This window comes from Uranotaenia lowii, chromosome 3 (genome assembly GCF_029784155.1).
Source record: "Uranotaenia lowii strain MFRU-FL chromosome 3, ASM2978415v1, whole genome shotgun sequence".
NCBI classification, from domain to species: Eukaryota; Metazoa; Arthropoda; class Insecta; order Diptera; family Culicidae; genus Uranotaenia; species Uranotaenia lowii.
This window is the reverse complement of record NC_073693.1, coordinates 209,176,081-209,190,313: the sequence shown is the minus strand read 5'-3', so window position 1 is coordinate 209,190,313 and position 14,233 is coordinate 209,176,081. Positions and strand designations below refer to the sequence as shown.

Here is a 14,233-nt window from a genome sequence, read left to right as displayed (position 1 = left end):
ACCCATATGGGCGGAAAATAGGCGCACTTGGAATTCTAAGGGGGGTCCCGAAAATGCGGTCTCTATTCAGCTTCGCCAATCCACCGGAAGCAGCCGGAAAGCTTTTGCGGCGGTCGTTCAGGAACTAAAAATCGGAACGATTCACTCCGTACAACCAGGGCTCATGCAATAGATATGGAAGGCTACTAACAACAACGAAAAAAATGTCGCATAAATTTTCATCAGCATTGGATGGGGACTCAGATGAATTTGTTTAGGACGATTGGTCGAGTTGCAGTTTTTTGGGAGCCATCTCCCAAAAAGAGAGGACGTGTATCCTGTGCGATGAAAATTTCTGAAGTTGGAAAACCAAACCAAAGTTAAGCTTTGGGATTATCATTGAAAGATCATTGAAGGCAAACTCATCAGTCGTGTGAAATTTTTAGGGGACAAATTTTGAAAATATAAAACATTGCAACCTATTTTCGCAATAGGAACAAAAATTTTCTCATTTTAGCTATAAAAATATGCGAAAACCCGAATGTTTTTTTTAGAAAATCCAAGGTGGTATTATTCCTATTTCGCACCCTTTTTTCATATTTTTGGCCATCAACGCCAATTGCTTCATCGAAAAAAAACTAATGCTTGAGCTTGATTCATCCATTGAATAATTCATAACAAATTGAAGAAGAAAATGTTGACGATTTTCAATCGTTCATATTTTAACAAGCGAAACACATAGTGGTAATATTGTTGTCGCTCACTGTTTTCTCTCAAAACCACAATGTTTTCTTCAAAGAAAATGGGCTTTACTTGTTATTTAGTCTTAAACAACAGTTTGCTTTCAAAAATTAAAAACAATTCCGTCAACTATGAACATCAATTGCTGTTCAATGACTACCCAAGTTTACGTCCTGATTCAAAACTTCTCTGCAATCTTCGCAAGAAAACCTAATTAATCAATCCCTTTTTGGATTGGATCGTTTACTTGTTTTCTTAAATTTTCGAGCAACAGTCACGCAACAATTTCCCACGAAGCTCATTAGCTGCTACGAATTTAATTTAATTTCCCCGAACAACCGCTCTGTTCATATTGTTCCCCCTTCGCTCCCTTCAGCTTCGATACAAATGTTTAAAAAATATATAAAGCTCACAGCAAGAAAAAAATAGAAAGAATAAAAACCGTGTGAAGCAGAAATTCTTTGTTGCAAAGCGAGGAGTTTCGCATCTTCTCGCAGCAGGAATGTGCGCGCAAAACCATTCACTAACCCGGTGTTTGTTTGTTTTCTTTTGCCTTTTCTCTCTCTTCCTTTTTTCCCCAAACAGAACCGTCGACGGAAATAATTGGAGCACCGGATCTGTACATCGAGAGCGGATCGACGATAAATTTAACCTGTGTTGTGAAGGACTCCCCCGAGCCACCGGCTTACATCTTCTGGAACCATAACAACGTGGTAAGTGAAAAACGCTCAAAACCTAGTCCTGTCGGAACCTCCCTAAAGAGGGTTATGATTTTTTTCAATTTATTTGTGAAATCACATCCTTTGATTTGATTTTTTTAAACTTATAGTGATCAATTGAAACAAATGAATAAGTCATTCAAAATTTGGAAATACTCAACTTAATTGCGAAGTAAGTTTCTTCAACATCTTTTTTTTTTAAATACTGAATTCAACAATTAATTGAAAATAATATAAACATAAATTTTTATCTTTTTTTTTTGTAAATGAACTGATATGGAATAAATCTTCAAAATAAACAATATAACTATAACAAAAATCTGCAGAACATAAATCTAGCTGTAATAAATTAATTGAGCCCAGAGATGAAATGATAATATTCGGTGCTTTCGACAACATTGTTCAGTTTCAGAAGGAATATATTTTGGTGTAAAATTTACAGTCGAAAGTTTCACCACTTGTGATATTAAAATACTAACTTTCTTGTTATTCGCCCCCTGAATACTACCCATAAATCGCTTTAATTTACGCATAGGTCATCTCAATGTTCGTGGTCTAGAAAATCACATTGATGGCATGAAAATTCTTCTCGATCAAAATGACTACCATTTCTTTGCTGTCCGCGAAACACTGATGAAAGTTTCCCCTTCTGTCGGTCATATCCGAATACCGCCCAACAATTTTGTCAAACACTGTCTTTCCACTTCTCGTTTGCGCTCAAAAACATGTGGTGGCATTAGTATCTACATTCAGAAAGGCATTAGAGTGAAGCTATTCTTAAATCCGTTTTTAATATTAACGTTTCCATCAGTTGCAGTGTTGAAAACCTCGCCGTGCTTGTCAAAGTGAATGATCTATGTATATGTGTCGTTGTGGTTGGTATATAACTTATCTGGCTCGAATCAACTTTTTAGCAAGAGCTATGAGAAGTTGCTACTAGATCTCATGGATCACCAGTTTGACAGATTCTTCTTAGTTGGTGACTTTAATATCAACCTTCCGCTAACCTTTTTTTTGGCAACACTGATATATCTTGTTGTTATGTGATATTTTTTAGCAATTTTAAACTGTTCTTTTTTATGAAAATACCTCTTTTTAATACGTAAATAAGTGTTTATGCTTTTATTGATGTGCGTGTTCGACTAAACATTGTTTTAGTTTGTCCCTAAAAACATTAGAAGTGTGCAAATTTCGTGCCGTGATTATCACCTGGAGTGCCGGTTTTGTTCTAGGAAGGCTTTATTTGTTTACGTCCTACGAGTTTTTTTCTCTCTCTCTGTAACTGGAGCGACACCTGGCGTGGAACATTGAAAGCTAAAACTTGCATTCGATTTCTTCGTTGCCTATTGCATACCTTCCGGGCGATTATGGCGAAAGCATGCTCAAGTTGTTGCGGCACGATCAATGGAATCGAGTTCATGGTCTGCCGCGGTATTTGCGGAAAGGAATTCCATCTCACTTGCGTTAGCGTCAGCAATGCTGCAGCCCGTAGCTTGAAATCGCTTTCTAAAAACGCATTCTGGATGTGCGACGACTGTGCTGGGCTTTTCGAAAACGCTCACTTTCGTAGCCTCGCCTTTGCGCCCCCTCCCGAAAAGAATGGAATTACTCAACTTACAGAAGCAATTTCTGAACTTCGTTCCGAAATAAAACAAGCTTGTGCTAAGCCACCACCCACTCCAATCCCTACACTGACACCTGCCCGTCCTGATTATCGTCGTGCACTTAAGAGATTTCGTGCTCCAGATGCCCCGATAAGCGAACCGTGTAAATTGGGTGCAAAACGATCCTCTTCCGACGTTGTCTCTGTTCCCATGTGTAGCAACGAAAAAGATAATTTGTTTTGGTTATACATTTCGCGCATCAAACCAGATGTGAGCGAGGACGATGTCGCCTCGATGGTTAAGGCCAACCTACAAACGGATACCACGCAAGTGGTTAAGCTCGTATCTAAAGGCACCGATACAAGCACGATGCGCTTTGTGTCGTTCAAAGTTGGCGTTGATCTCGAGCTTAAGGATATGGCCTTAGACCCTGAAACTTGGCCAAACGGACTGAGCTTCCGGGAGTTCGTCAACTACGACCGAAACAATCAGTTTCGCCCACGATTTCAATGATCGACATCTGCTGTTTGGATCCCCGGGGCGCACCGAATTTAGCTTTATGGAAGCCCCTGAGCCCTTCGTCACAGTCGCGCAGTTTCCAGCCAGCGTCAGCAGTCGCCCCGGCCCTGTGCTCGAAGAAGGCAACGGGGCTCTCCAACCGCCGTTGCCAGGCAAGTATTCTTTTTTATTTTGCGATTCGTCCAGTGACTGCCCTTCAATTTGCAGACCTCTCCAACTCGATTTTCACCTGAAATGTTCCAAAAAAATGCCGATTAACACACCTGACAACCACTCGCCAAAGGAACTATCTGAACATATGGCGATCGGATCACCGGGACGCACCGAACTCAGCACAATGGACGCCCCTGAGCCCTTCGTCACAGTCGCGCAGTTTCCCGCCAGCGTCAACAGCCGTCCCGGCCCTGTGTTCGAAGAAGGCAACGGGGCTGTCCAGCCTGTGCATGCAGGCAAGTACTCATGTTCACCCTTTTATCCGACCAGTCATTGCCCTTCGCTTTGCAGACCTCACTTTGGCCCGTCAGTGAGGCAAGATGTTCTATGCATGGGAACGTCGGGAGTAAACTTCACCATCTCTACTGGGTTAACTACACCGGGACGCAACGAATCAGGCTTTCGGGAGTCCCCTGAACCCATCGACTCAGTCGCGCTGATTCCAGCCACCGTCAGCAGTCGTCCCGGCCCTGAGATCGATTGTGGTGACGGGGTTCTCCAGCCTGCCTCCGCAGGCAAGTACACAGTTCCGATTAGTTTTCCGCTTGGTGATGGAATTTTACCTTCCAGCGAACAACTACCCAGTATGCCTTCTGGACGGCGTGACTATATTAGCATTTTCTACCAAAACGTCGGTGGCATTAACTCTTGCGTTAATGAGTATTTGTTGGCCTCTTCCTGCTGCTGCCATGATGTTATTGCCCTAACCGAAACATGGCTAAACGCCAGGACCTTCACCAGTCAGGTTTTTAGTTCTGACTATGTCGTGTTTCGTTGCGATCGTGGCCCCAGTAACAGTCTGAAGTCAACCGGAGGCGGAGTTTTACTGGCCATCAAATCAACTTTGCAAGCTGTGTCTATCGACGACAATTCCTGGGATGATCTGGAAATTGTGTGGGTCCGCCTCGATCTCGGTAACCGGAAGCTCTTTGTGTGTGTGGTCTACATCCCTCCGGATCGTACACGAGATGTGAGTATTGCCGATTCGTTTTCCAGCTGCCTCACCAAAGTCACGTCGCTTGCCTCACCTGAAGACGACATATTAATCATCGGTGATTTCAATTTACCGGGTATCAAATGGTGTCCCTCTCAAGGCGGATTTTTATATCCTGACCCAGCTCGTTCCTCATTTTCGGCATTCTCCGAAACTATTTTTGACTCCTTAAGCACAGCCACACTCCGTCAGATCAATAGCGTCGAGAATGAAAACGGACGTATGCTTGATCTATGTTTCGTGAATGAAGGAATTAGAACACCGACAATTGAATTAGCTCCTGTGCCTTTGGTCAAATTGGTTCGTTATCATCCAGCTTTGCTCATCTCAATTGAAGTTTCCGGCTTGGATATTTCTTCTAGAAAACCAGCTGCATTCTTTCTCGATTATAAAAACGCAGACTTTCAAGCTATCTCTGAAGTGTTAGACTCTGTAGACTGGGAATCCGAGCTTACACTTTCTGATCCCAATGCCGCGGCTGAAACTTTTTCACACGTCATCAATTACATTATTGATCGTCATGTTCCGAAACGTTTGGTGAATGAAAATTCAAGAGCTCCCTGGATCACCAAAGAACTACGCCAGATGAAAACTTTAAAATGCAAAGCCTTCCGCTATTATAATAGGCACAAAACACAAGACGCTAAAGACCATTACCGTAAACTTAATGCTGCGTATAAAAAAGCTAGCTGCCGATGCTATAGAAACTATCTGACGCGACTGCAACGAAACTTCAAGAATAGTCCTAAATCGTTCTGGAAACATGTCAAAGATCAGCGGAGAGAATTTGGACTTCCAACCAACATGTTCTTGGAGGGCGAAACTGCAAGTTCGGATCTCGGTATATGTAATCTGCTCGCAAAAAAATTCTCTAGTGTTTTTACCACTGGTTTAATCTCTGCCGATCAAATAGCTAACGCTGTTCGAAACGTTCCTTCCCTAAACGCATCTTTAAACATGATTGCAATTGAAGAGGAAACTATTTTAAAGGCGACTGCAAAAATGAAAAACTCTCTTTCCTCGGGACCGGACGGAATACCTGCCACATTTCTGAAACGCTTTATGCCCCATTTATTGTTTCCAATTAAACGAATATTTCAAGCTTCGCTGGACAGAGCCGTTTATCCTTCGCTGTGGAAGGATGCTTATATGTTTCCTGTTCACAAAAAAGGTGACAAAAGGGATATAAATAACTACAGAGGAATATCTGCCTTATGCGCAATTGCAAAATTATTCGAACTGGTCATTCTGGACCCTATTTTCTCATTCTGCAAGGAGTATTTTTCCAATGACCAACATGGGTTTATGCCCAAGCGTTCAACTAGTACGAACTTAATGAACTTTACATCCTATGTGCAAGAAAGTTTTACAGCGGGTATCCAAACCGACGCAATCTACACAGATTTGTCTGCCGCGTTTGACAAAGTTAATCATGAACTTGCTATTGCAAAACTCGAACGTCTTGGAATCTGTGGTTGCCTATTGAATTGGTTCCGTAGCTACCTGATCGGAAGAAAACTGACCGTTCGAACTAAGGATTCGTATTCCAGACAATTCCCTGCTACTTCCGGGGTTCCACAAGGGAGCCATCTAGGACCGATTGTGTTCCTTATTTATTTTAATGACGCTCTTCTACTGCTGGACGGACCCAAACTCGCCTATGCAGATGATCTGAAATTGTTCAACGTAATCAAAGGCCCCGAAGACACTGCTGCACTACAAAGGCAATTCGACCTTTTCGCTACCTGGTGCAACAACAATTGCCTGGCGTTGAACCGCAATAAATGTTCCGTCATAACATTTTCGCGCAAAAGGCATCCCATTTCCGCCGATTATTTCCTTTCGGACCACTTAATTGCCCGTGTGAACCACATCAAAGATTTAGGTGTGATTCTTGATCAAAAACTTGACTTCAAGACACATACAAACTATATAGTGGATAAAGCTTCTCGATGTTTAGGCTTTATTTTCCGCGTGACGAAGGACTTCAGAGACGTATACTGCTTGAAAAGCCTCTACTGCAGCCTCGTTCGCTCCATCCTGGAATATGCATCGGCAGTTTGGAGCCCTTTCTACCAGAATGGCGCTGATCGGATCGAAGCTCTACAACGACGGTTTATGCGATATGCTCTACGCCATTTGAACTGGTCTGACCCGTTCCACCTTCCAAGCTACGAGAACCGCTGCAACCTCATTAGCCTAGACACGCTACAAGCCCGCCGAGCAGCTACACGGGCCTTGTTTGTCTCCGATATCCTGACATCGAAAATTGACTGCCCTTCGCTATTGGAATCAATCAACATTAGTGTCAGACCTCAAGGACTACGGAACCGGAATTTACAGCTCTACACTCCCCTTCGTCAAAACAACTACGGGGCAAATAGTGCATTGATCGGCGTGATCAAGACTTTCAACCGTTACTCTGAACATTTTGATTTCGGTACATCGAGGGATTCCTTTAGAAGAAAAATTTTAATAGCGTTTAGGTCAAGGTAGTTTGTGTAAACTTTTTTTTAATAATTTTAATTATTTTGTTTTGTATCCATTTAATCATTGGGATCAACATGTGATCCGTTGATTTGTTACCAAATAAACAAATAAACCTATTAGCGCTGCGCCAAGTTACTCTACTTTCCATCTGTCTGAGCTCCAAACTGATTATATGCGTATCACCGAATCTAGTGCTACTACAATTGATCTCATGATAACTGACTCACCTGAACACTTCGTCAAACCTAAAGTTCTGCAAGGCAGCTCAGTTTCAGATCATGAGGTAGTATATTTACTCTTCGCTATTAGAACACATATGTAGACTACCACATTAAACAAAACTATTGAGAAGTTTTCGCGACAAAGACAAAATGCAACTTCAAGCTAATTTCCTAGCTCTAGACTCCGAACCGTTTCATGCCTCGACTGACCCTAACACTAAAGTACAATTTCTTTCGACAAGTCTTAGGCCGATGACATAGTGAGAGCGATGCGAAATTACGGACGCAGCCAATGCGAACTAGAGCGGCGGAAAAAATTTACATCTGGTTCGCCGCGTTGAGTATGTCAGGTTTAAGCGATTCACATACATTTTCATCAAATGTACTTTGCTGCATTCAATCGCATTCGCCGGTCCGCATCACATCGCACTCACTATGTCATCGGCCTTAGATGCCTCCTTGATTGACACGCTCCTGAAAGACCCGTTACTCTGCGTGATGAGCGCACTCCCTGGATTACTAACAGGATAAAGCAATGTATCAAAGTGAGCAACCTTGCGTACTCTCTGTATCAGAGAAATCCCAATCGCTCAAGAAATTATAACCTATGGAGCGAATACTTGCGACACCGTGACAATGTCAGGTCGTTGGTATATACTTCCAAAAAAAGCTACGCAGATAAACGCTTCGATCACAAACTTTTATCTAAAACCTTATGGAGTAACCTCAAACGAGAAGGTGTACATAACAACCCTGCCCTGAGGACAACCCTTCTTTTACCGAAGGGGACATTGAAGAACTGAAAACATTCTTCTCTGAAGGTCACCGACAGATGCTACCATCAAAACCACGTCACTCGTAGACCAATTTTCAGCTTTCATCACACTACCTAATACTGGTGAAATCAGTCGCAAAATATACGAAATACATTCTAACGCTACTGGTTCTGACGAGAGTCCTATTCCGTTTGTGAAACTCCTGTGTCCTTTTGTGTTTCCCATCCTTTGTGAATTTTTCAACTCCATATTCGATACTAAATCATTTGCCGATATCTGGAAAAAAAGGCTATTATTACACCTATTCCTAAGATTTCTCCTCCCGCGCAACCCAAAGACTGTTTCCCTATCAGTGTGTTACCGGCAACACCAAAAATATTCGAAAAAGTCATGCTTTCCCAGATATCTGAATATCTTGACTGTTCCACACCTCCCTTTCTTGCTGAGCATCCCATGGATACAGAAAAAAATTCAGCGCCACTACCGCACTCGCAAAGGTTACCCATGACATTTTTAGTGGTCTAGATAAAGATGATTTCACAGTCATGGTGTTTGTAGACTCCTCTTTAGCGTTCAGTTGCGTCAACCATCGCCTACTAAGAAGTAAATTATAAAACGAATTTTTCTTTACAAGCGAAGCTTCAGACCTTATATCATTCTTTCTGAGCAGTCGTTCACAAATTGACCGGGAGCTCATCGATGGCACTCCACAGGGTTCTTGTCTGAGTGCGCTTCTTTTCTTCTTGTACATTAATAGTTTGCCGAATGCCCTGATAAAATGCCAATACCATCTCTACGCTGATGATATTTACAGATGTACATCTCTGGTTCTGTGGGCAAAGTGCACCACCTCCAATAACAACTGTCTTGTACCGAATTCCAAAAAGATCCAAGCTAATGTGTTCAGTAAAACCGGAACTATTGTGCCGAATGAGCCACTAGTTTTTAAAGAAGATGTATCCCTCCAACCTCAGTCAAGAACTTTGGAATTTACATGGACGTCAACCTTTCATGGAGCCAGAAAATGAATGACGTCGTAGCAAAGGTATTCGGTACTCTAACAGCCTTTCGTCGTTTCTCTTTTGTACTATCTCGACCTACTCGCCTCAAATTGGTTCAATCCGTGATAGTTCATTTGCTGTCTTACTGCGACATTATTTATTATCCTGAATTAACTGCCGCTCTCAAGAAGCGACTAAATATATTTTTGAAGTCAGCTGTACGGCTTGTTTTCAACCTCCGAAGCAGAGATTCGACTCAACGCGTTCGGAAATCTATCCCTGATCACCAGCTGGACTCCTACTATCAACTGCTGTTTTATGCGACAAGATATGTTACCCATCATTTGCAAAAAGGACATAAAGGAAAAACCCAATGTTTCATCATTTCTAGGCATGGTACATCTGGAAGGAAAAGCGTGCTTGATTTTGGGGCATCGCTCTAGAATGGTACACCTATCTCCGTGAAGGAAAAGCCCTCATATGACACATTCAAATCCACATACAAACTCTCGCTGCAATTAAATATCTGTTTTTTTCATTTTTGCAAAAAAAAATCATAGTATACCTTGCACAAAACCTATAAATCAAGTAATTTTATATCGAAGAATTCGATTAAATCAAGAATACAAAAGGTGAAATAATTCTTCCACAATTTGTTTTTGGAATTGTCATATTTCGGAAATTTTATTTTTTGTTATAAAATGTATGGGAGAGTGGGGAATCATGGGCCACTTTTTTTCGTTGTTGCATAACTTCTTTATTATAAAAGATAAAATGAAAATAAAAAATTGTATGGTTTTCTACATTTTCAAGGTATCATAAGGTATTTTTTTAAAATTTTTAATAAGTTATTTTCCTCAAATTCTGACTGTTTGAAAAAAAAGCAATATTTTTTGGATTTTGAAAAATGGTGGGGAATCGTGGGCCACCAAATCCAAATTGACCAAATAACATGCAAAGTTTATGAGTTGACCCAAAACTGTGATTTCCTAACTCATTTCGTTATTTTAAAGCAATTTCAGATGATGAAATAAAAAAGAGAGCTGTGTATGATCGCATGGATTCCAAAACCTGACTCTCGAACGTTTTGGCAAAATTTCTTACATAAGATGGACAAAATATTTTTCATAACTCTTCATTTGGCATAAGAAAACTTTTCAGATAGGATAAACGTATTTTTAGTTCTGAATGTGTAGAAAAACATAAAAATATAGGTGATTCAAGATGTGTGGCCCACGATTCCCCACAAGCTATGATTTGCAAATTGGTTGCGTTTGTGTGACTTATTGATGTTTCATCAAAAATTCCTTTTCCACGTGAAAGATCATGACAAAACTAAGATCATAAGCGTATGAGCATATTTTTGTTATGAACTTTAGGTTCCCCATCGAAGAAATTACCGTTTTTTTTTATAATTATGTAAGTAAATTTTTCTAACTTTTTTTTGCTTGAAAAATAAAAGAAGCATATGATGCGTATTTCAGTCAACAACATATAGGAATATATGCTCACGCAAAGCGACGACGATGACAGTTGGTTTGAGATTTTCATCTCAACACACATCTGAGATATTAAAAGTGGCCCACGTTTCCCCATGGCCCACGATACCCCACTCTCCCCTACATAAAAAACTTCAAATTTTATTAAGTACGCTATTCGTTCTTTTAAAAATTTCGAAGGGGAGAGAGGAAGCTTGACAAAAGAAGAAATTGTTGTTTGTTCCAGTCTAATTTGTCGGAAATACTGATGTCCTATTGACTGGCTAATGGTAGATAATGGGCAACTCACGCAGAGGACGAATGACAGCTACTGTTAAAATCCTCTCTAAATAAATCAAATTAGAATGAGAATTAGAATGTGCAACTCCAGACCCCATAAACCCTACCTTCAGGAAGTGGCCATATCACCTCTTGTCTAACAACTCCGACTTTCAACCTTCCCGTGGTGCTGGCTGGGTTGCGAGCAACCTTCGCGGGGATCGGGTACTGAACCCCGGTGGATAATTTAGACCAATGCGAACTGAGCTAGGGGGGGGGGGGGGCTCCGTACGCGTCTGTTCTCCGTGTCAGGGGTGACGAGCGGTCGTACGTAGTACCTTTTTCCATAACCGCCTCTCACATAAATAAATACATCTGGAGATCACAGTACCAAACGAAATCACAGATCGACCACATGTTGATAGACAGCCAGCACTTCTCAGACATCATCGACGTCGGATCCTGTCGAGGCGCCAACATCGAGTCAACCCACTATCTTGTGATGGTGAGGATGCGCCCAAAACTCTCCGTAGTGAATAACATGCGAAACCGACGCCCGTATTGGTTATAGTTCGCACGACTGAAGCAACCTGAGGTCGCAGCAGACTATGCGCAATCGCTCGAAGCAGCACTACCGGTAGAGGACGAGCTTGACGAAACCCGTTTCTAGAACAGTTGGGATACCATCAAGACAGCCATCAGCAGCGTTGCGGAGAACGAAAACGAACTCGACGGAACGAATGGTTCGACAAGGAATGTAGGAGAGTGATGAACGAAGAGAACGCCGCGCAGGCTGGAGTAGTGCAAGGAATCACCCGTCGAAACGTGGAAATCATCGACAGCGAGTCCACATTTTCCAGGAGATTAAGCGCAGCCTGGATGAGAGGAAACTCGAGGAGCTGGAGTAGCTGCATCGTTCCCAGGAAACACGAAAGTTCTATCAGAAGCTCAACGCATCCTCCAAAGGCTTCGCGCCGCAAGCCTTAATGTACCAGAACAAGGACGGATGCATCCTAACTAACAATCGTGAGGTGATCAAATGGTGAAAGCAGCACTTCCATGAACACCTGAACGACGTACATGTAGGAGACCAAGACGGTGGGAAAAGGAACATCGCCGGCGTAGACAATGACGTAAAGAAGACTCTCCCTGAACTCATGAAGATGGGCCCGGACAAGTTGGTCGGTTGATGGTCCAGACCTGAGACACAGAATAACTACCTAAGGAGTTGAAGGAGGGGGTAATATGCCCCATCTACAAGAAGGGCTACAAATTGGGCTGAGAGAACTATCGAGCGATCACTGTCCTCAATGCTGCCTACAAAGTGTTCTCTCGAATCCTACTCCGCCGCCTATCGCCACAAGCAAACAGATTCCTAGGAAGTCATCAGGCCGGTTTCATGGAGGGACGATATACGACGGACCAGATCTTCACATTGCGGCAAATCCCCCAATAATGCCGTCAACTTCATCGACCTCAAAGCCGCATACGACACGATCGACCGTGACGAACTAAGAAAGTCATGGACGAGAACGGCTTTCCAGGAAGCTAACTAGACTGATCAAGGCGACGATGGATGGAACGCTGTGTTGTCTTCGGATTTCGGGTGAATTGTCGAGTTCATTCGAATCGCGCAGGTGGCTTCGACAAAGCGATTGTCTATCCTGAATGATGTTCAACGTGACGCTTGAAGGTGTTATTCGACGAGCGGTGGGCGAAATGCGGGGCAGAGTTTTTAACTGATCCAGTCAACTTATCTGCTTTGCCGATGACATAGACATAGATCATCTGCGGCGGTGGAGGAGATCTACTGCAAGCTGGAACGCGAAGCAGGAAGGATTGGATTGATGATTAATACGTCCAAGACGAAGGATACGCTGGCCTGCGGACCCGAGACCGACCGAACCCGCTTTTCCAGTAATAACAAGGTCACGTTCGACGGCGACGAGATATCCGAAGAGTTTGTCTATCTCGGCTCACTGGTGACCGCAGACGAATTTATGAGCGGCAGTCGTGCCTTTGATGGACTCCACAAGCAACAGCGGTTGAGAAGACTTAGCTTTCGTGTAATGTACATGACGCTCATTAGACCGGTTGTTCTCTATGGGCACGAGACATGGATATTACTCAAGGAGGACCTGCGCACACTCAGAGAATTTGAGCGACGAGTGTTAAGAACCATATTTGGCGGCGGATGAACAATTTGTCATAGTCATAGCATTCAAAAGAAATCAGCCGAAGGGAACCAAAACTGGTTTTTCATGTTTCTCCCGAACAAGATGACAAAAAATCCCATACAAACTTTAGGCTCGTTGAGCGACCCCTTCTCGTTGTCCTATCTGGCCCAAATTTGTCAAGAGATCTTTTAATAGGCCTAGGATCAATTTTAGCTAGCATCGCATAACATTTTCAAAAGTCGGGTCATTTGGGGTTCTCTAACGTTCATGCTTTAAACTCCTTCAAACAGTAAATGTTAGAAAACATTTAGGTGTTATGAAAAACCAACCCCTTCCAAAATATTTCAAAAATAATTTGAAAAAAGTTCCCCCAGTTTACGGTTTGTTGAGATTTCTCTTAGTTCAGAAGAAGCTTAGAAGAGGCTTGGAAATAAAACAAAGTTTGTTCTTCCAAGGGAGAAAAAAACAACTGAAGTCGGTTAAACGCAACATCACGTCTTCTGCTAGTCTCAAGGATTTCCAGAAATCTGGAAATGGATCACTTTTTCCCGGTAATGAAAACAGTGCAACAACATTTTAAATGGTTTCATCTTTTGCAGCTAATGTAGTACTTTGCACAGGAGCAGCACAAAAATCCGTTGATGATGCTAACAATTTTTATTATCAAGGTAATGTTCCCGGTAACAAAGCAGCAGGAAGGGCAATACTTTTTTTTCTCTTTCGTTCTTTGCGAACTATTTTCCAGCAAGCTTTCATAAACATAAGCATTCTTGCTGTTTTCTTTCAATTAACTTCAGTCGAGAAATTACAACACAGCTTCCGGCCGTGGATTGAAAGAAAACATTCAGAACCCGGTCAGCAGATGCAGTGCAGCATTGAAGTTTTCCTTGGAGTTTTACTGAAAATATTTGTATCGAAGCCAATGAAGGAAATTTTCTAACGTTTATCAATCTCAAATAACGATTGAACCAAAGAATCAATGCTCTTTCTTAATTCGGGGTTATAAGGTTTATTAAACTTGAAAACTTTTTGAATACCACTA

At 42.2% G+C, this 14,233-nt stretch overlaps 1 protein-coding gene across 2 annotated transcripts in view; it reads left to right on the top strand.

Moving 5' to 3' along the window:
* LOC129755255 (zwei Ig domain protein zig-8-like) overlaps positions 1 to 14,233 on the top strand; it is a 98,448-nt gene that overhangs the window by 16,790 nt on the left and 67,425 nt on the right. For both annotated transcript variants that reach the window (XM_055751642.1, XM_055751643.1), the window contains exon 2: positions 1,306 to 1,433. In XM_055751642.1, coding sequence (XP_055607617.1) covers positions 1,306 to 1,433 — 128 coding nt within the window. The remainder of the gene's footprint in view (positions 1 to 1,305; positions 1,434 to 14,233) is intronic.